The 23,009-nt window shown below is 41.0% G+C and overlaps 1 protein-coding gene across 6 annotated transcripts in view; it reads right to left on the bottom strand.

Moving 5' to 3' along the window:
* The window catches only part of PAPOLG (poly(A) polymerase gamma), a 43,053-nt gene that overhangs the window by 4,268 nt on the left and 15,776 nt on the right, over positions 1 to 23,009 (bottom strand). For 3 of the 6 annotated variants that reach the window (XM_031655217.1, XM_031655218.1, XM_031655219.1), the window contains exons 8-19: positions 18,863 to 18,952; positions 14,377 to 14,515; positions 13,356 to 13,428; positions 12,116 to 12,236; positions 11,342 to 11,426; positions 10,903 to 10,956; positions 7,061 to 7,180; positions 6,509 to 6,618; positions 2,571 to 2,692; positions 2,146 to 2,306; positions 723 to 811; positions 245 to 465 (exon numbers count right to left, since the gene is read on the bottom strand). In XM_031655217.1, coding sequence (XP_031511077.1) covers positions 245 to 465; positions 723 to 811; positions 2,146 to 2,306; positions 2,571 to 2,692; positions 6,509 to 6,618; positions 7,061 to 7,180; positions 10,903 to 10,956; positions 11,342 to 11,426; positions 12,116 to 12,236; positions 13,356 to 13,428; positions 14,377 to 14,515; positions 18,863 to 18,952 — 1,385 coding nt within the window. Of the gene's footprint in view, positions 1 to 244; positions 466 to 722; positions 812 to 2,145; positions 2,307 to 2,570; positions 2,693 to 6,508; positions 6,619 to 6,827; positions 6,968 to 7,060; positions 7,181 to 7,856; positions 7,890 to 10,902; positions 10,957 to 11,341; positions 11,427 to 12,115; positions 12,237 to 13,355; positions 13,429 to 14,376; positions 14,516 to 18,862; positions 18,953 to 23,009 lie in introns of those variants that run through there. The other 3 variants (XR_004178271.1, XM_031655220.1, XM_031655221.1) reach the window with 3 other exon arrangements.

The raw sequence follows: 23,009 nt of genomic DNA, 5'->3' as shown, positions 1-23,009 counted from the left end.
GAGATTTTGTTATCAGTAATGACTTCTGTAAGTCAAGGAGAAACTCAGACCAATCATTCAAATTTTCAGACACATTAGTAATTTCAATTTAGGATGAGCAATTAATATTGTTCCTTTAATATTTGGGTAAATATTCTTTTCAGCCAACTCCTAACAGAACACCAACAGCTATGGAAAATTGTTTCTTTAGTATTAACTATAAAAAATATCAACTACTGAATCACCACGAAAGTTGTAACTTTACCTTTTCTATGTCTTTCAACCTCTTAGGAGTTCCATCTATGGATGGGGAATGGGCTCTCTTGGGTGTAACAGTCTTAGTTATATTAGACATTCCATTCAGATGCGGTTGTCCCTGGGCAGGGTTGTGAGGTGTTGTGATTCTAGGAATGACATTTCGTCCTACTACGGTAGGAATGGTACACACAGCGGGGGGTGATACAGCTTTTACTGTAGAGTCAACTTCTGAAAATGAAAAAAAGGATTTTAATAATTAAACATTTATGTAATGTTTTTTTCTTCTTGAGACAGGATCTCTCATTCCCATCACCCAGGCTGCACTGCAGTGGCTTGATCACGGCTCACTGCAGCCTCGACTTACTAGGCTCAGGTGATCCTCCCACCTTAGCCTCCCAAGTAGCTAGGACTACAGGCGTGTGCCACCATGCCTGGCTAATTTTTTGTAAACAGAATTATTAATATATACAAGTTTAGATACCTACTTGCACCAATGACTGGAATGGAAAGTCCCTGGGCTGGTGGTACACTCAGTGGCTTCTCCACAATTACAGCAGCAGGCTCAGCACTATTCCTAATGAAAGTGTTAAATTATCATCAATAAATGATTTAAATATTACTTTTTTTCTCCTTTTTTGAGGAAAGGCCTCACTCTACTGCCCAAGTTGGAGTGCAGTGGCACAATCACAGCTCACTGCAGCCTCAACCTCCTGGACTCAAGTAACTCTGCCACCTCAGCCTCCCAGGTAGCTAGCAATATAGGTGTGTGCCATCATGTCTGGCTAATTTTTAAAATTTTCATTTTTGTGGAGACAGGATCTCACTATGTTGCCCAGGCTGGTCTTGAACTCCTGAGGCTCAAGCAATCCTCCTGCCTCAACCTCCTAAAGTGCTGAAATTATAGATGTGACCCACCATGCCTGGCCCCATTAGTTATTTAAAACACTCTTTTTTTGCAACATTTACCACTGCCGTCTTTTTTTTTTTTAGACATGGTATTGTTCTGTCGCCTAGGCTGGAGTGCAGTGGCATGAACACATGGCTCAATGCAGCCTCAACCTTCCAGGCTCAAGCAATTCTCCCACCTTGGCCTCCCGAGTAGCTGGGACTACAGGTGTGTACTACCACGCCAAGCTAATTGTTTGTTTTTGTTTTGTTTGAGACGGAGTCTCGCTCTTGTTGCCCAGGCTGGAGTGCAATGGCACGATCTCGGCTCACTGCAACCTCCACCTCTTGGGCTCAAGTGATTCTCCTGCCTCAGCCTCCCAAGTAGCTGGGATTACAGGCACATGCCACCACACCCTGCTAATTTTTGTATTTTTAGTAGAGATGTGGTTCTGCCATGTTGGCCAGGCTGGTCTCAAACTCCTGACCTTAGGTGATCTGCCCGCCTCAGCCTCCCAAAGTGTTGGGATTACAGGCGTGAGCCACTGTGCCTGGCCAATTAATTTTTGTATTTTTTTGTATAGACAGGGTTTCGCCATGGTGTCCCGGCTGGTCTTGGAACTCCTGGGCTCCAGCAATCCGCCTGCCTTAACCTCTCAAAGTGCTAGGATTTACAGGCCTGAGCCAGCATGCCTGATCACAACTGTTGGCTCAGGCCTGTACTTTAACATTTCATTGAAATAAAAGGGGGGAAAAAGGCAGAGGAGCCAGTAAGAAGAAAAAAATTTAAGCAAAAAATGTGTACGTTTCTGTGTAGCTATCTAGTCCCATATGCTCATAAGCCTATACCATCTCCCACAGGATTACCGCGAGTTATTTTTAAACAAGAAATTGACCAGCAGCCTGTAAAATAAAATATTCTAACAATTTAAAAAGGCAGTAGCAGGGGTATAGAAAACTTCAGATTACCTTCAAATAAACTGAACAGAAAACCAAAAGGACACATTTGAAATAAAGACAGACCTTTCTGTTTCTCCTACAGATGGGCTATCAGACTTGGACGCTGGAGAATTAAAAGGTGTTCCATTATCAGTGTCTCTGGAGCTATCCAGACAACTGCTATCCAGAGATGATCTTTTGGACTGAAGTCCGCTCGAGCTTCGACTGACATCAGAGAGACTTTGCTGAAAGAAGGGAATGATTTTAGGATTTCAAAATGCAAATGAGAATATAAAAGACTGGTTTCAATTCTGACGGTCACTTAAGCAAATTATCTCTTGTGATTAATGAAAATGAGATTTTAGTCCTAGATTGAACTGCCTATATCTTCCTTATTTTTCTCAATAGGTTTGGGAGCTGTTAAGAATGCAAATTTGGTCCTAGATCATTTGTCTGAGTAAAGTCATACTAGAGGGTTAAGATTACAAACTCAAACTACTCAAACTCACCTTTTTCTTCTTTTGAAGAATTTCTGCAGGAAGGTAGTGGTGAAGTTGTTTTTTCTTTACATGAGTTGCTTCAATTTTCATTCCCTCCTTTAGCATATTTATATTGTTTGCCTGTCTGTATACTGTAACAATGTTAATATGTTAAATGGGAAACTTCTTTCTGAACCAAGAGTTCTGCCTAATTTTTCTGAAATGCATATACCTTTACCCTGCTATCACCACCAGCCACCCACGCACAACCCTCTCACAAAACAAGTATTTTTAATACATTTCCATCACATCACAATCCTATTCATGAATCCACTAGTTTTTCTTTTTTTGAGATGGAGTTTTGCTCTTGTTGCCTGGGCTGGAGTGCAATGGCGCAATCTCGGCTCACCACAACCTCTGCCTCCTGGGTTCAAGCGATTCTCCTGCCTCAGCCTCCCGAGTAGCTGGGATTACAGGCATACGCCATCACGCCCAGCTAACTTTTTGGATTTTTCATACAGACAGGGTTTCTCCATGTTGGTCAGGCTGGTCTAGAACTCCCGACTTCAGGTGATCCGCCCACCTCGGCCCCCAAAAGTGCTGGGATTACAGGCGTAAGCCACTGCACCTAGCCGTGAATCCATTAGTTTTTTCATGTCTACCTTCTAAGACTTTCTCATAATCAAACCTTATTAACAGAATAAGTATATTTAAAAAAAGGTATTTTCCAGATTTTATTTTCTGATATTTTCCCAAAAGGCAATCTCTCCTTATAATTCCTTGCCCAAGTCTAAGCTAATTCTTTTTTTATTTTTTGACACAGAGTCTCACTCTGTCACCCAGGCTTGAGTGTAGTAGCACAATCTTAACTCACTGCATCCTCTGCCTCCTGGGTTCAAGTTATTCTCCTGCCTCAGCCTCCCCAGTAGCTAGGACTAGAGGTGCATGCCACCACACCCAGCTACTTTTTGGATTTTTTGTAGAGACAGGGTTTCACTATGTTGGCCAGGGTGGTCTCAAACTCCTGACCTCAAGTGATCCACCCGCTTTGGCCTCCCAAAGTGCTGGGATTACAGGTGTGAGCCACCGCACCTGGCCTTCTAAGCTAATTCTTAGGCCAAATATCCAAGATGCAATTCAAGCTGTCCTCCTCCTCCATGATAATTTACTACTGCAGCTACCACACCAACCATAGAATGACAGACTTCAGGAATCATCTTACAAATACATCCTTATTGTACAGTTGAGAAAAGGAGGCTAAACAGCCCTGAAAGCCTTGCCAGGATCAGAATCCACACAGCCCTAGATTCCCATTCTAGTGCTTTTCACACCTTATAAGAAAATGGGTTTTATTAACACACAAATTTCTTAAAATGTTTTAATTGTAAATATACCCAAAGAGAAAACAGGTTTTATTAACTACCACACAAATTTCTTAGTATGTTTTCATTGTAAATATACTCAATGAGACACTGAAGACAGGGATGGGAGGCTTGTTTTACACAGCAAGTACTGTGAGATGTGGTAAATTATTTAATCTCTTGGGGCCTCAAGTTTCTTCATCTGAAAAATAGTATCTTATAAATTTACAATAAACTATGTCCCAATCTTCTTTTTAAAAAATGTAAGCCCAAATTAGAATGGAAAAATTTATGGCGAATGTTTTTATTCCAGATTGCTTATAAAAGAGTTACCAAGAACACTTGTTCAAGTTGTAGATTCTCTGGCTCCCTCCCCAGAGTATGATTTAGTGGTTCTAAGGTGAAACACAGGAATCTGCATATTCTTTTTTCTGAGACGGAGTCTCGCTCTTGTTGCCCAGGCTGGAGTGCAATGGTGAGATCTCAGCTGACTGCAACCTCTGCTTCCCAGGTTCAAGTGATTCTTCTGCCTTAGCCTCTGGAATAGCTGGGATTACAGGTGCCCACCACCACACCTGGCTTATTTTTGTATATTTAGTACAGATGGGGTTTCACCATGTTGGCCAGGCTGGTCTCGAACTCCTGACCTCAGGTGATCCGCCTGCCTTGGCCTCCCAAAGTGCTGGGATTACAGGCGTCAGCCCCTGCGCCCAGCCAGGAATCTGCATTTTCATGATAAATATGAGGGCTCTTTCAAAAGAATTCAGAAAACCCAGATGAGCCAAACCAATACTTTTAATTGTATGAATGTATTCCAGATTCTTCAAGATAAATAATCCCAAATTTATAACAGATACATTAAGATATTCCAGAGTTGTGACGAGAGGGCTGGATGTGAAAGACATACTTTTCACTGATCCTGAAATATATTCAGCAATTCTGTACTTACTGATATTTATATCATATCAAAAACATAAAAGTCTGGCCAGGTGCAGTGGCTGACATCTGTAATCCCAGCACTTGAAGAGGCCAAGATTGGCAAATTGCTTGAGCCTAGGAGTTCGAGACCAGCCTGGGCAACATGGCAAAATCCTGCCTCTATTTAAAACAAACAAACAAAAAACCCATAAAAATCAAGTTTTTATTTTTTGAGACAGGGTCTCACTTTGTCACCCAGGCTGGAGAGCAATGGCGCAATCTTAGCTCACTGCAGCCTTGACCTTCTGGGTTCAAGCAATTCTCCCACCTCAGCCTCCCAGATAGCTGGGACCATAGGCACAATACCTGACAAACTTTTTTTTGTATCTTTTGTAGAGATGGGGTTTCACCATGTTGCCCAGATTGGTCTCGAACTCTTGAGTTCAAGAGATTCACCAATCCCAGTCTCCCAAAGTATTAAGATTACAGGCGCTTGTGAGCCACCGCGCCTGGCAAAAATCAAGTCATCTTTATTAAAAATTTATGGCGAATGTTTTTATTCCAGATTGCTTATAAAAGAGTTTATTATTGTGATCACAAACTCTGGTTGTACATACAAAGAGCTTTCCTTTCTTTGTGTTTTAAAACAGATAACATTCAGCCAGGCGAGGTGGCTCACGCCTATAATCCCAGCACTTTTGGGAGGCTGAGGCAGGTGGATCAGTTGAGGTCAGGTGTTCGAGACCAGCCTGGCCAACATGGTGAAACTCTGTCTCTACTAAAAATACAAAATTAGCCAGGCCTGGTAGTACGTACCCGTTAAGTCCAGCTACTCGGGAGGCTGGGGCATGAGAATTACTTGAACCCCAGAGGTGGAGGTTGCAGTGAGCTGAGATCGCACCACTGCAGTCCGGCCTGGGTGACAGAGTGAGACTCTGTCTCAAAAAATAAAGACTTGATTTTTATGGGTTGATTTTTATTTTATTTCATAAAATAAAATAAAACAAATAACATTCACATGCTACAAAACTCAAAGCGTTGAAGAGTATTCAGTGATGTCTCCTTATCCTGCACCCTGACCTAGAAGCAACCAGTCTTGCCATTTTTTTTAAACTAAGTATCCTTCCAGAGATATTCTATGCATTTGTAAGCAAATGTGTATTTATCTTTTCTTTTTATATAAATAGCACAGTGTACACAGTGTTCTGTAATTTTACCCCCCACTTAATATACCTTGGAAATTGCTTCATAATGCTTTTTTTTTTTTTTTGAGACAGTCTCACTCTGTGGGCCAGGCTGGAGTGCAGTGGGGAGATCTCAGCTCACTGCAACCTCCTCCTCCCAGGTTCACGCAATTTTCCTGCCTCAGCCTCCCAAGCAGCTGGCATCCACCACCGCACCCCACTAACTTTGTATTTTTAGTAGAGACAGGGTTTCACCATATTAGCCAGGCTGGTCTCGAACTCCTGACCTCAGGTAATCTGCCCACCTCCGCCTCCCAAAGTGCTGGGATTACAGGCGTGAGCCACCGCACCCGGCTCCTTTCCTGTTTTAACAGCAGTATGGATATGCCATGTTCGCTTAACCAATTGTGGAACTTTAATAAGTACAGCCAGCCAGATCGTAGGCAGATGACACTGAGTAACAGCCAGGTTTGAGAATCACAGCTCTATGATGATGAGGTCTTACCTGTATCAGTAAATGACTGTATATCATATGTCAAGTCTATGTTGACACTTTCTGCATTTTCTACTCTCCGAAAAATTATCCCAAGGAACCACATTGATACGTAATTGTTGCTATAAAGTAAAATTTAAGAATTTCCATTAATTATTATTATTTTACAATTTTACAGATGCTATTTCATAATTAAAACTTGGTCTCTATGTCTCTATCTCACAAATACAGATTTCAGTGGTCTGGCCAGATTCTTAAAAGTGACATCCAGAACTGGTAAGTTATCCCCTGTTGTTCTAAGAAGGATTAAGTGGCTATGAAAATGACTTACTAAATATATTCTTAAAGATGCTCCAAATATTGTGATGGTGTTTTGCTGGGGTTTGTGGGCTACCAAAGTAGTTGCGTACTTATTTTTAATGCCTAGACACTCAAACTCAAATATATAATGTGTCATACTCCCATCAATGCCTGTTAAACAAAAATCTCATAATTACTCTGAAATGATGCATATGCCAAATAACATTATTTAAGAAACATAGTATTAAAAAACAATTAACTTACTCTTTATGATGTTCCTTATTCCCTGGGAATGACTGGGGATTCACATGGGCAAGAGTAATAAATTCATTCCGTTCTAAGTTTCCAACAAGTACACGGATTTTAGATTCTACTAATCCAACCCTAAAATAAACAACACAATTTATCTTACATCCACTTTAAATTTGAAAGTTACACTCAAGTAAACCAAACAGTATATTAACTATGAAGCTTTACATGTTCATTAAAAAATTTCAGGCTGGGTGCTGTGGCTCACATCTGTAATCCCAGCACTTTGGGAGGCAAGAGCGGGCAGAGAGCCTGAGGTCAGGAGTTTAAAACCGGTTTTGGCCAACATGGCAAAAACCCATCTCCACTAAAAATACAAAAAAATTAGCTGGGCCGTGGTGGTGGGTGCCTGTAATCCCAGCCACTTGGGAGGCTGAGGCAGGAGAATCACTTGAACCTGGGAGGTGGAGGCTGCAGTGAGCTGAGATCACGCCATTGCACTCCAGCTGGGGCAACAGAGCAAGACTCCATTTCAAAAAAAAAAAAATCAGGCCAGGTGCAGTGGCTCATGCTTGTAATCCCAGCACTCTGGAAGGCTGAGGTAGGTGGATCACCTGAGGTCAGGAGTTCGAGACCAGCCTGGCCAACATGGTAAAACCTTGTCTTTACTAAAAATACAAAAAAAAAAAAAAAAAATTAGCTGAGTATGGTGGCGCACACCTACATTCCCAGCTACTCCGGAGGCTGAGGCAGGAGAATTGCTTGAAGCTGGGAGGTGGAGGTTGCAGTGAGCTAAGATCACCCCACTGCACTGCAGCCTGGGTGACAGAGTGAGGTTCCATCTCTAAATAAATAAATAAATAAAATAAAAATTTCAGCTCAATATATTAGGAATGCCATTTTAAATGCCATTGTAAACACTATGTCAACTTTAAATATGAAAGCTATACTCAAGTAAACCAAACAGCATATTAGCTATGAATCTTTACAAGTTCATTTAAAAATTTCAGCTTAATATATCAGGAACCCCATTTAAAATGCCATTGTAGTAAATGACAAGTTAGTAGATTTCTGTGTGTTCTTTTTTTTAATAGAAGAACTAATCTATTTAATGCATTCCTGAATCTAAAATACCTTGCTTTAGTTAAGACTATAAAACAGTCATGGCTTAGGGCATGAACAAAAACTACTGGTTAATCTAGTCCTGAATCTTTTTCTACCTTCAAATCTTATGTCTCAAACCTAAGGCTAGGCTAGGCCCATGCTTGTTAATCCCAGCACTTTGGGAAGCTGAGGCAGGAGGCTCACATGAAGCTAGGAGTTCAAGATCACCTGGGGCAACAAAGTGAGACTCCATCCATATAAGATTAAAAAAGAAAAAAAAATCAGCCAGGCATGGTGGCATGGGCCTGCAGGCCCCAGCTACTTGGGGAGCTGAGGCAGGAGGCATTGCTTGAACCCAGGAGTTTGAGGCTGCAGTATGATCACACCACTATACTCCAGACTAGGTGACACTGAGACTCATCTCTAAAAAAAAAATAAATAAATCCTCAGGCTAAGATAAGTTTAAACAATGAAACTAATATTGGCACATAATATGTGAAACAATCAGCTAGACTTTGCATTTAAAACAGATTTCACGGGCTGGGTGTGGTGGCCAACGCCTGTAATCCCAGCACTTTGGGAGGCTGAGGCGGGTGGATCACGAGGTCAGGAGATCGAGACCATCCTGGCTAACACGGTGAAACCCCGTCTCTACCAGAAATACAAAAAATTAGCCGGGCAAGGTGGCGGGCACCTGTAGTCTCAGCTACTCGGGAGGCTGAGGCAGGAGAATAGCATGAACCCGGGAGGCGGAGCTTGCAGCGAGCTGAGATCGCGCCACTGCACTCCAGTCTGGGCGACAGAGCAAGACTCCATCTCAAAGAAAAAAAAAAAAAAGAATTCACTAAATTTGTACCAGATACTATCAAAATACAGTAAGTTTCATCAGATTTCTGCAATTTCATTTCTATCTCACTTAAGAAATGTGACCAATGGCAGCTTACTTATTAATGACTTATGAATTAGAATAATTACAAGAACATTTTAAGTTTTTTAAAAACATCAGCAAAAGCTTATACATTATAATTGTGTGTGTTTTAACAGTGAATCTACAAAAATCTGTGTTAGTCCAGTGTCATCTAAACGACAGGTTGGCAAACTTTTTCTGTAAAGGGCTAAATAGTAAATTTTAGGGTTTCTGGGCCATACAGTCTTTGTTACACCTATTCAACTTTGCTGTCAAGCACAGAAGCAACCATAGATAATACATAAATGAAGAAACATGGCTGTGTTCCAATAAAACTTTATAAACATAGGTGGCAGACTGAATTTGGCCTAGACCCTATTTTCTGACTCCTGATCTATACAAACAAAATACTGTTTCAGTGTCAGGACTATTTTCAGAGTCCCTTTAATTATCAATGAAATAAGGATTAAACTCTTGAAGCAAAAATAAAACAGTATTGCTGTTTTGCTTTTCCAGAAGTCAGACCCAAGGAAAGTACAACCATCTCTGGTGGTCTAATAGCTTCCGTCTGATAGAGCCAAGGATGTGAATATACGGGAGGCAGAAGGGATAATTTAGATGCACTAGAAAGCACACACTACTTCTTGGCCACAAATATCTCCTACCTATTGACAGAAGCTTAATCTGAACGATTTAAGCCATTATCTCCTAAATTAAAAGGATATACAAAATGTCTTTTCTATTGAATTTTGTTGGAGGTAAACATGATGGCAAAAATGAAAAACTTAGGCCAGGTGTGGTAGCTCACGCCTGTAATCCCAGCACTTTAAGAGGCTGAGGTGGGTGGATCATGAGGTCAGGAGTTCAAGACCAGCCTGGCCAAGATGGTGAAACCCCATCTCTACTAAAAATAGCCGGGTGTGGTGGTGGGTGCTTGTAATCCCAGCTACTCTGGAGGCTGAGGCAGAGAATTGCTTGAACCCAGGAGGTAGAGGCTGCAGTGAGCCAAGATCACGCCACTGCATTCCAGCTTGAGTGACACAGCGAGACTCTGTCTCAAAAAAAAAAAAAAAAAAAAAAAAAGAAAGAGAAAAGAAAAACTTAGACGGTGCTATCAGAATCATCCAAACTAGCTCAAAATTTTGCTTAAATCTGACTCCGAGAAGCAACAAGAAGCAAAATCTATACATGTATCTTTTGCTTATGTCCCTCCTGATTCTGAAACATTAATTTGATGGCATATTTTAAACACTGAAGCTCCACGGTTATGCACAACAATCACCAGTAAGATATAATAATTTTACAGATCACTTGAGGTCAGGAGTTCGAGACCAGCCTGGCCAACACGGTGAAACCCCGTCTCTACTAAAAATACAAAATTAGGCACAGGGCATGGTAGTGCGCACCTGCAGTCCCAGCTACTCAGGAGGCTGAGGCAGGAGAATCACTTGAACCCAGGAGGCGGACGTTGCAGTGAGCCGAGATTATGCCACTACACTCCAGTCTGGGTGACAGAGGGAGACTCCTTCTCAAAAAAAAAAAAAAAAGAAAAAAAGAAAAAAAAAGGCCCGGAGAGGTGGCTAAGGCCTATAATCCCAGCACTTTGGGAGGCTGAGGTGGGCAGATCACCTGAGGTCAGGAGCTCGAGACCAGCCTGACTAACATGGCAAAACTGAGATTGCGACACTGCACTCCAGCCTGGACAACCGAGACTCTGTCTCAGAAAAAAAAAAGATATAATAATTTTGAAAATCAAGCAAGAAAGTACTTTATAAATGGTAAAGCACCATATAAATAAGTTACTATCACCACACAGTAGGTAGAAAACTTGAAATAGAAGTCTTACCACTCTAGATGGTTTTCTTCTGTTGATGCGCTGGCAGTCAATACTATATAATGTCTGAAGAATTTTCAGCAACAATCAGAAAAAAAAGCCAAAAAATTGTTACAGCCTGCTTTTTAATCATCCCCTTTTCTCCCTCCCTCTCATTGAACAAATGAGCTAATAAAGGCACACAGTTTATGAAAATTAAATGTGCTCTGATTTTCACAAAATTAATTCTAGGTCCCACAAGTAAAAAACAATTCACTTTAAAAAGTCACTAATACTGGATTAGATACTACTAGAATAAAGAAACACTCTTATCTCTTAGGATTTTTGTTCATCTATTCTGTCTTGCTTAAGAAATAAAAGAGCTGTCACCTACCATATATTAACTATGTTTAACATTCTTCTTAAAAAAAAAAAAAAATCACATACATACAAAATACAAAATTTCACATACCTATACTTTTGAAAGAAATTTGGTGGCTCAAGTAGTTTGGACCAATCTGATTTGCCTTGGAGAATTTCATCTGTGACTGCAAGACCTAAATTAAAAAAAAAAAAAAAAAAAGAAGGATTTTGAAAAGGGACCAGCTCTTAAATCACCCTACTACTGCAAAATCTCAAACTCCACCACACCAAATTATTATTATTTTTTTTCTTTTTTTGAGACAGAGTCTCACTCTGTCACCCAGGCTGGAGTGTGGTGGCTCTATCTTGGCTCACTGCAACCTCTACCTCCCAGGTTCAAGCGATTCTCCTGCCTCAGCCTCCTGAGTAGCTGGAATTACAGGTGCCCACCACCATGTCGGCTAATTTTCGTATTTTTAGTAGAGACAGGGTTTCACCATGTCGGCTAGGCTGGTCTTAAACTCCTGACCTCGGGTGATCTGCTCGCCTCAGCCTCCCAAAGTGCTGGGATTATAGGCGTGAGCCACCATGCCCGGCCCACCCAATTCTTGAGTAACAAAATATAAACATATATTATGTTGTTTCTTAGAACACAAAAAATTAGGTTCAACCAGATTGGGCTGGCTCCATTTTTGGCCTTAATATTATCATATACTTTTGAAAACTCATTACTAAAACACAAAATAACCATACTTGAAAGAGTTTCTAATTTAGAAAGAATAGGTATAACTCTAACTGTCAATCCATAGCTGCAACAGAGAATAAAAACTGTCAACCTAAAACTTGTGGGAATATGTAAAGGGCAACAGGGCCACATGTTTACCTTGTTTAAATTCTTCTACCATTACTGTTCGAGTTGATGTGGACACATTATACGTAGAATTCTGTTGTGGGTAGGCAGGGGTGATTATGGGCATGAGATGATACCTATCTGATGGATTTACCTGTGAAATTAGAAGCAGAATAACTGATCTATTCTCCTATTTCAGTTGTCCTCACTTCATTTCCCCAAAAGTCTGAAGAATATGAAATATAAATTTAATACTACATTTCCTCAAGTTTAAGAAGTACATTTTCCCTCCCCAACTACATTTATTTTTGAAGTTGGATATGTCTGATAGTCAAAGTCAAAGGAAATACTGCAGAAGTGTATTTTTCCTCAGAAAAGCTGTTAAATTGATATGCATCTTATAAACAATGATCTCTTATAATCAAGGAAATACAGTATTATAACTACAAAAGCATTATCTGGTTTCATGGTTCTCAATCCTTTTTCACCACCCACTCAATGGATGACTTCCCCTTGGTTACCTAGAGGAATGAGCACTCACTCTAAAAGCAAATTAAAATGCAAGATATGTGAGAATTATGCTATCTTGGAACAATGAATCTGCTTTAAATTGTATCTCAAAGTAAATCTTTTATTATACTTTAGTACTTTATTATTAGTAACCAATTACTTTTTTTTCTGAGACGAAGTCTTAACTCACCCAGGCTGGAGTGCAGTGGCACAATCTTGGCTCACTGCAACCTCTGCCTCTGGGGTTCAGGCGATTCTCGTGCCTCAGCCTCCAGAGTAGCTGGGACTACAGGTGTGCACCACCATGCCCGGCTAATATTTTGTGTTTTCAGTAGAGAGGGGGTTTCACCACGTTGGCCAGGCTGGTCTCGAACTCCTAATCTCAGGTGACCCACCCACCTGGGCCTCCCAAAATGCTGGGATTACAGGCGTGAACCATTGCGCCCAGCCAAGTAACCAATTATTTTTGAGACAGTTTTTCCACAATGGATTATGACACTGCCCTTGAGACACCCCACTCATCTTACATGGGCGATTTTTAATGACATAACATTTGGATCAGTATCAGTGATCCAAATCATCTGCACAAAAAACAAAAAACAAAACAAAACAAAACAAAAACCACAGCAGAAGGAGCAAGAGGACAATAGTCATACAGAAGATAAGAACAGAGACAAGAGGAACTATCTTTAACTAGACTGTAATTTAGAGAAATGTCCTTTTCCTTAAAAGGTTTACAGAAACTCCATAATAAATCACATACCCGAGGATCCCAGACAGGCAAATTCAAATTGCTTTCTTCTGGTTGCTTCAGCAGCACAGGATTTGGCCATTCCCTGACATGAATAAGGCAAATTAACTTACACATGATCTCACTTCAGGTACCACATGAAACCTCATAATTATTAGATTGTTCTAACCTTCTAGAGCGAATGTTCTGGGTATTTGGTATTAAGGGGGAAAAAAAGGCCGAGCGTGGTGGCTCACACCTGTAATCCCAGCACTGTGGGAAGCTGAGGCAGGCAGATCACTTGAGCTCAGGAGTTTGAGACCACCCTGGGCATCATGGAGAAACCCTGTCTCTACTAAAAATCCAAAAATTAGCCATGCCTACCGGCACATGCTTACAGTCCCAGCTTCTCACGAGGTTGAGGTGGGAGGATCACTTGAACCCAGGAGGCAGAGGCTGCAGTGAGCTGAGATGCATGCACTCTAGCCTGGGCAACGGAGTGAGACCCTGTCTCAATTAAAAAAAAAAAAAAAGAAGAAGAAATGGGCTAAGGAAGAAGGTAAGAAGGTATACAAAGGAAAGGCTGCTCATTTTAATGCAGTGTTCTTTGAAAGGGTAAACATTACTTTTCATTAACTGTAACTAATTTGCACCTGAATCTTTCACTTCCTTCTCATTTGCTTTCATGGATTTAATTCTGATAATTCAGTAACAGCAACGGCTAACATTTACTGAAAATACTAATAAATCAATGTGATTATCATCTCTGTTTTACAAATGAGGAAAGCTTAAACAACCTCTACATAACTAGTAATTTGCAAAGCCAAACTTATTTTAACTGCTCTCCCTAGTTAAGGGCCCACATTTACAAATCCCTGAAGAAGGTGACAACTGGATGTCCCATCATTGCCTCAAATTTGATGTTTTATATTTTTACCTTTACAAAGGAATGTAAAACAACAGAAAAGGTCTATGTATAGTTCTTATATGTCCAAACAAACTTACATATAGGTAGAGGTTAGTAAACAGTCAAAGAACACATATAAATACTTACCACTTGGAAAAAACTAAAAAGAACTTATGAACTAAAGTAGATGCTGCTGCATTTGGATACAATTGGCAAGTTCTTGCAACTAGCATTGCCCAGGAGACACCACCAAGGAATCCTAGCATGTTGGAATAAATACCACGTCCTAGAAAATCAACATATTTGCTAATTACTATTAGGACCTACTATCTGTGACATTCTTTTTATTTTTTCTGCTCTTTACAAGGTGAATGAATATCTGTGACATTTAACAAGGTAACTGTATTCATAAGACGGTTGATTGGAAATTTTCCCCTATAAACAAAACATTAAAACTGATAAGCAGACCTTCACATAAGGCCTATAGTCTAATTAGTAAACCATAAGTTGCTAATCTTATCCTCCTTACTTTCCCTTCTAATATAGACACCTCCGTTCTTTGCCTCAGTTCCAACTGCTCAAGTGGGCTCCACTGATATTACATTGAAATTCCCCATTTTTCAGTATTTATGATTGAGAGAAAAATGAAAGGAAGGAGACATGTGAAGAGACAATGGGGAAGAATGACTATTTAATTAATAATCACATTCATGGGTATTTTAAAATCAAGTGTAAAGCTGAAGACTTCAGTATTTCACAGAATTTGGATACCTCTCCATAAAGTAGAATACACCACTGATATTACTCATTTCTATGATTTTTTTTTCTTAAGAGATGGCCTCTCACTCTGTCACCCAGACTGAACTGGCACAATCATAACTCACTGTAGCCTCAAACTCCCGGGCTCAACTGATCCTCCACCTCAGCCTCTCGAGCAGCTATAACTACAGGGGTGCACCACCATGGCTGTCATGACCAATTCTCATATAGCTATCTGTATTACGTCCCGCCAAGCGAGCAAAAGAAGAACACCTACAAAATACCAATTTCAGACATGGTAAACATGAAAAATATGCATCTAATGGACAAAACATGGCATTTAATCTTTAAGGAAGGGCAAATTGTTCATGTTATCCCGTTAGTGCAAATTTTAACTATACAAGACACTTGAGCCCAAGGACAAATTCTTCTTGCTTAATATCTTGTTAGACCTGCACTGTCCAATATGGTAGCCACAAGCCATGTGTTGCTATTTTTTAACTTGTAACAGCTTTATTGAGATGTAATTCACGTAACATAAGATTCGTCCATTTAAAGTACACAATTCAATGGTTTTTAGTATAGAGTTGTGCAATCATCAACATGATCAATTCTAGAATGTTTTCAGCACCCCAAAAAGAAACTTTTAACTGTCATACTCAGCCAGGCACTGTGGCTCACACCTGTAATCCCATTACTTTGGGAGGCCAAGGCAGGACTGGTTGAGCTCAGGAGCTTGAGACTAGCCTAGGTAACATAGCAACACCTCGTCTCTGCTTAAAAAAAAAAAAATTAGCCAGGCGTGGTAGCTCACGCCTGTAATCCCAGCACTTTGGGAGGCCAAGGTGGGCGGATCACGAGGTCAGGAGATCAAGACCATCCTGGCTAACACAGTGAAACCCGCCTCTACTAAAAATACAAAAAATTAGCCGGGCATGGTGGCGGGCGCCTGTAGTCCTAGCTACTCAGGAGGCTGAGGCAGGAGAATGGCATGAACCCGGGAGGTGGAGCTTGCAGTGAGCCAAGATCGTGCCACTGCACTCCAGCCTGGGCAACAGAGCAGGACTCTGTCTCAAAAAAAAAAAAACAAAAACAAAAATAAAAGCAAACAAACAAAAAAATTCGCTGGGCATGGTGGCATATGCCTGTAGTCCCAGCTACTCAGGAGGCTACAGTGGAAGTATTGCTTGGGCCCAGCAGGTCGAGGCTGTGGTAAGCTATGATTACACCACTGCATTCTGGCCTATGAGACAGAGTAAGTCCCTGTCTAAAAAAATAAAATGAAATAAAACAAATATAAAGGCATACCTCGTTTTATTGTGTTTTGCTTTATTACACTTCACAGATACTGAGTTTTTTACAAATTGAAGGGTTGCGGCAACCCTGAGTTGAGCAAATCTGTAAGCAACATTTTTCTAACAGCATAAGCTCTCACTTCATGTCTCTGTGTCACATTTTAGTAATTCTCACAATATTTCAAACTTTTTCATTATTATTATATCTGTTATGGTGACTTGTGATCAGTGATCGTTGATGTTACTATTGTAATTGTTTTGGGGCACCACAGACTGAGCCCATATAAGACAGTGAACTTAGTTGGTTAATGTGTATGTTCTGAATGCTCCACCAACTGGTCATTACCCATCTCTCTCCCTCTCCTCAGGTCTCCCTATTCCTTGAGACACAATACTTAAATTAGGCCAATTAAGAACCCTTAACGGCCTCTAAGTGTTCAAGTAAGAGTCACATGTCTCTCACTTCAAATCAAAAGCTAGAAAAGATTAAGCTCAGTGAAAAACACATTTTGAAAGCTATGATAGTCTGAAAGCTATGCTCCTTGTGCCAATCAGTTAACCAAGTTGTGAATGCCAAGGAAAAGTTACTGACAGAAATTACAAGTGCTACTCTCCAGTGAATACAGGAACGACAAAAAAGTAAAACTGCCTTATTGCTGATAGAAAAAATTTTTTTGTTGTTGAGACGGAGTCTTGCTGTCGCCCAGGCTGGAGTGCAGTGGTGCGATCTCAGCTCACCACAACCTCCACCTCCCAGGTTCAAGTGATTCTCCTGCCTCAGCTTCCTGAGTAGCTGGGATTACAGGTGCACGCCACCACGCCCAGCTAAATTTTGTATTTTTAGTAGAGATGGGGTTTCACTATGTTGGTCAGGCTGATCTCGAACTCCTGACCTCATGATCCGCTTGCTCTGGCCTCCCAAAGTGCTGGGATTACAGGTGTGAGCCACTCCACCCGGCTGCTAATAGAAAATTTTAATAGTCTGGATGAAAGATAAACAAGACACAAAGTTTCCTTAGGCCAAAGTCTAATCCAGAGCAAAGTCCTAACCTCTCTTCAATTGTATGAAGGCTGAGAGAGGTGAGGAAGGTGCACAAGAAAAGTCTGAAGCTAGTAAAGATTGGTTCATAAGGTTTAAGGAAAGAAGCCATCTCCACAACATAAAAGTGCAACAAGTGCTGAGGCAGAAGCTGCGGGAAGTTATTCAGAAGATCTAGCTAAAATCATTGATGAAGGTGGCTACACTAAACAACAAATTATCAATGTAGATGAAACAGCCTTATACTGGAAGAAGATGCCATCTAGGACTTTCACAGCTAGAGAGGAGAAGCTTGGTTTCAAAGCTTCAAAGGGTAGGTGATTCTCTTGTTAGATGACAGCACAGCTGTTTACATCATGGTTTAATGAGTATTTTAAAGCCCATTGGTGAGATCTACTGCTCAGAAAAAAAAAAGATTCCTTTCTAAGTAAGACTGCTCTTTGACAATGCACCTAGTCACGCAAGAGCTCTAGTGGACATATACTAGGAGATTAAAGTTATTTTCATATCTGCTAATACAGCATCTATTCTGTACCCCATGGATCAAGGAGTTATCTTCTTGTTTTACCATTTAAGAAACACATTTTGGAGCCGGGCTTGATGGCTCACGCCTGTAATCCCAGCACTTTGGGAGGCCGAGGCCAGCAGATCACAAAGTCAGGAGTTCCAGCCCAGCCTGACAAACATGGTGACATCCCACCTCTACTAAAAATACAAAAAATTACCGAGGTATGGTGGTGCGTGCCTGTAGTCCCAGCTACTTGGGAGGCTGAGGCAGAAGAATCACTTGAACCCAGGAGGTGGAGGTTGCTGTGAGCTGAGATTGCACCACTGCACTTCAGCCTGGGCGACAGAGCGAGACTCCGTCTCAAAAAAAAAAAAAAAAGACTACAGTATAATGTAAATGTAACTTTTATATACACTGGGAAACAAAACAAAAAAATTGTAATTTGCTTTACTGCAGTTGTCTGGAACCAAACCTGCAATATCTCAGAGGTGTGCTTAAATAATAATACAGAATGTGCTATGCTAGCTCAGTGGTAAGCAAAGGGATTTTTATGAACCTAAATATATGAACTATATATACACACACATATATAAAAACTAGTAACAGTTCCAGGCTTTATTAGAAAAGTGTTATAAGGTAAAAACAAGTGAAAGTTATCACTGTGGGCTCTTCACTTAATGAACACCTACTACAGTAAAAACCAGACTCTGCGGGTGGGAATACAAAGATATATAAGATGGTGCTACCCACAGGGAGGGTATCAGTCTTCAACTTCTGAATTATTCTGACTGCCTGACTGAACCTAAGACGAAAAATCAGGGGCTTTTAGTTTTTACCCAAGTTAGGAAGAGGTACACTACTTTTCAAAACACCATAACCATTGTACCCGAAAAACAAATAGCTACTCCAGAGTTTATTGGCCCTCAACCTCCAACAATATCATTAGATTCAAAGTTTCTATATGTGCTTCTATCACTGGCAAGAGAAAATTAGAATTTTATGATGCAAACATAGAAGACTAGGGATACTTACGTTTTGCCCATAATTTGACAGCTCTTAGTGTGAGTCTAAAAGTTTCTTTATTTGGCACTAAATGCAAAATTTCATCAGTAACTCTACATCCTGAAAAAGACAAAGCATTCATTTTTCAATATGCAGCAAATAGTTAATTCAAATGCCCTCCTAACTTCCAGACTCTCGAATACTAAAAATATGAAAGATAATAAAACATCAGGGTTAGGCCGGGCGCAGTGGCTCAAGCCTGTAATCCCAGCACTTTGGGAGGCCGAGGCGGGTGGATCACGAGGTCAGGAGATCGAGACTATCCTGGCTAACATGGTGAAACCCCGTCTCTACTAAAAATACAAAAAACTAGCCGGGCGTGGTGGCGGGCGCCTGTAGTCTCAGCTACTTGGGAGGCTGAGGCGGGAGAATGGCGTGAACCCGGGAGGCGGAGCTTGCAGTGAGCCGAGATCACGCCACTGCACTCCAGCCTGGGAGACACAGCGAGACTCCGTCTCAAAAAAAAAAAAAAAAAAAAAAAATCAGGGTTTATTTTATGTATATGAAATTTAGCACTTAGGAGAAATCAGTTTGTTTTAGGATAATTAAAAAAGACATGGGTAACGCAATCCAAAATGTGATGTGTCTGAGTATTTTTTAGTTTTCTTCCATATTTGACTGTTAATCAAATACCTCCCAATTACAACACTGTAATTACTTCAATGTAAACCTTTTCCACAAATACTGTAATTTACTGTTACAATCTGGAAATACACCAAAGTCCAATAGTGATTTGGTTAAACAAAAGACAATATAAAACAGTGGTTCTCAATCCCAGCCCTTTGGGAGGCCGAAGTGGGTGGATCACCTGAGGTCAGGAGCTCGACACCAGTCTGGCCAAAATGGTGAAACATACAAAAATTAGCTGGGTGTGGTGGTGGACATCTATAATCCCAGCTACTCAAAGGGCTGAGGCAGGAGAATCGCTTGAACCCAGGAGGCGGTGGTTGTAGTGAGCCGAGATTGAGCCACTGCACTCCAGCCTTGGCAACAGAGTGAGACTCCGTCTCAAAAAAAAAACAAAAAAACAAAAAACAATGGTTCTCAAAGTATGGTCTGGGTACCCCTAGGAATCTGTGAGGTCAAACTTTTTTTATAATAATACTAAGGCTTTCTTTGCTTTTTTCACCGTGTTAACATTTGCACTAATGGTGCAAAAGAAACGGTGGATAAAACTGCAGGTACCTTTGCAGTCAATCAAGATGGGGCAACAAACTGTACTAGCAGAAAAAAATATCTTCACGGCCGGGCGCGGTGGCTCAAGCCTGTAATCCCAGCACTTTGGGAGGCCGAGATGGGCGGATCACGAGGTCAGGAGATCGAGACCATCCTGGCTAACACGGTGAAACCCCGTCTCTACTAAGAAATACAAAAAAAAACTAGCCGGGCGAGGTGGCGGGCGCCTGTAGTCCCAGCTACTCGGGAGGCTGAGGCCGGAGAATGGCGTGAACCCGGGAGGCGGAGCTTGCAGTGAGCTGAGATCCGGCCACTGCACTCCAGCCTGGGCTACAGAGCGAGACTCCATCTCAAAAAAAAAAAAAAAAAAAAAAAAAAAAAAAATATCTTCACTACCAAACATTTGCAGTTAAAAATAAAGGTGGGGAAAGAACACGTGAGACTGTGTGAGTTGTAAGCTGAACCACCTGCTTTTTTCAAGGAACACCAGTTTTACCTGAAAAAGTAACTGGCAGATGAACTATAGTTATTCAGTGAGGTATTTCTTTTAAAAAGAACAAAAGGAACCCCTCCGTTCAAGTAAAATGACAAAATTTGTTGCCAACAATAAAATTTAACCTTTCAAGTCAAACATGAATTTTAGACAACTTTTATCTGTTACTATGAACTTGACACCTTTCCATACTTTTCTGTTGAGACTGGTGGTGATATTAATGAACGCTAGTTTTTTTTTTCACATTTTATAGTGAAATGTGTATTAACATTTGGAAGATCCAAGTAACTTTGTGACCCAATATTTTCCAAATGACCAAGGCATGATAGTACAGAATCATGCATGAATAAAGGGACACTCAAAGAACAAGACAGATGAGTGGATTGTTATGTAACAGAATACAAAAAGTCTGATATGATTTTAGACTCCATACTCTAACCTTTAAGAAACTATCATTTTTATTCAGCAACAGAACAGAATATGGATGAACCTCACAAACATGCCAAATGAAAGAACCCTTATGCAAAAGACCACATAGGATTCTTTTTATATGAAATGTCTTTAAGAGGCAAATCTACAAAGAAAGCAAGCACATTAGTGGTTGCCTGGGACTGGGGACTGGAAGGGGAAATGACTGCAAATGTGTATAAAGCATCTTTCGAGAGTGATAAAATATTCTAACATTGGATTGTAGTGTACTAAAGACCAGTGAAGGCCAGGTGAGGTGGTTCACATCTGTAATTCCAGCACTTTGGGAGGCCGAGGTGGGCGGATCACCTGATATCAAGAGTCGGAGGCCAGTGTGACCTACATGGAGAAACCCTGTCTCTAATAAAAATACAAAAAAATCAGCCGGGCGTGGTGGCACATGGCTGTAATCTCAGCTACTCAGGAGGCTGAGGCAGGAGAATCGCTTGAACCCAGGAGGCGGAGGTTGCAGTGAGCTGAGATCGCGCCATCGCACTTCAGCCTGGGCAACAGTGTGAGACTCCGTCTCCAAAAAAAAAAAAAAAAAAACGAAAGAAAAAAAAAAAGACCAGTGAGGTGCACACCTGAAAAGGATAAATTTAACGGTATGTAATTATACCTCAATAAAACTGTTAAAAAGAAAAAAAAGTCACTGGTCAAGAAGAACATCTATAATTATCTGAAAAGGCTATGAAAACACTCCTCCCTTTTCCAATTAATTTTTTTTTTTTTTTTGAGGCGGAGTCTTCACTCTGTCGCCCAGGCTGGAGTGCAGTGGCGCGATCTCGGCTCACTGCAAGCTCCGCCTCCCGGGTCCGCGCCATTCTCCTGCCTCAGCCTCCCAAGTAGCTGGGACTACAGGCGCCCGCCACCGCGCCCGGCTAATTTTTTGTGTTTTAGTAGAGACGGAGTTTCACCGTGTTAGCCAGGATGGTCTCGATCTCCTGACCTCGTGATCCGCCCGCCTCGGCCTCCCAAAGTGCAGGGATTACAGGCGTGAGCCACCGCGCCTGGCCCCTTTTCCAATTAAGAGGACAGATTTTTTTCTTTTTTTTTTGAGATGGAGATTCGCTCTGTCACCCTGGCTGGAGTGTGGTGGCAAGATCTTAGCTCACTGTAACCTCTGCCGTCTGGGTTCAAGCGATATTCCTGCCTCTGTCTCCCAAGTAGCTGGGATTGCAGGCAAGCACCACCTCGCTTGGCTAATTTTTTATTTTTAATAGAAAAGGGGTTTGCCATGTTGTACAGGCTGGTCTCAAACTCCTGACCTCAGGTGATCCGCCTGCCTCGGCCTCCCAAAGTGCTGGCATTAGACGCATAAGCCACCGCACCCGGCCTCTTTTTTTTTTTTTTTCTAGACAGGGTCTCGCTCTGTCACCTAGGCTAGAGTGCAGTGGTGTAATCACGGCTCACTGCAGCCTCCACCTCCTGAGCTCAGGTGATCCTCCCACCTCAGCCTCCTGAGTAGCTGGAACTACAGGCGAGTGCCACTACATCCAACTAAATTTTTTGTATTTTTTATAGGGATGGGGTTTCAACATGTTATCCCAGCTGGTCTGGAACTCCCGGGCTCAAGTAATCCATTCACCTTGGCCTCCCAAAGTGCTGGTATTATAGGCGAGAGCCACCACGCCCAGCCAGATTTTCTTCTTATATGTTAACCAAAACAAAATATTACAATTGACTGTAGACACAAGTAAGAATCTAGCTGTCTTCTATCAGGTCAAATATTAAAGAGATTTGCAAAATGCAAAAAAAAAAAAAAAAAAAAGTCATTCTTCACACACAAGTTTATATTAATTTAAAATGGGTTTATTATTTATAAATGACTAAGTATTTTTTAAATTTCTCAGTTTTTATTTCTAACGTGGTAAATATTGAAAGATATAACCCACATAAACAAAAGTTTTTTGGGGTCCTCCATAAATCTTATGAGTGTAAAGAAGTCTTGAGACCAGTAAGTTTGAGAACCACTACTCT

This window comes from Papio anubis, chromosome 14 (genome assembly GCF_008728515.1).
Source record: "Papio anubis isolate 15944 chromosome 14, Panubis1.0, whole genome shotgun sequence".
In the NCBI taxonomy this organism is placed as follows: domain Eukaryota; kingdom Metazoa; phylum Chordata; class Mammalia; order Primates; family Cercopithecidae; genus Papio; species Papio anubis.
The sequence above is the reverse complement of the archived record's forward strand: the minus strand, read 5'-3'. Positions and strand labels throughout refer to the sequence as shown.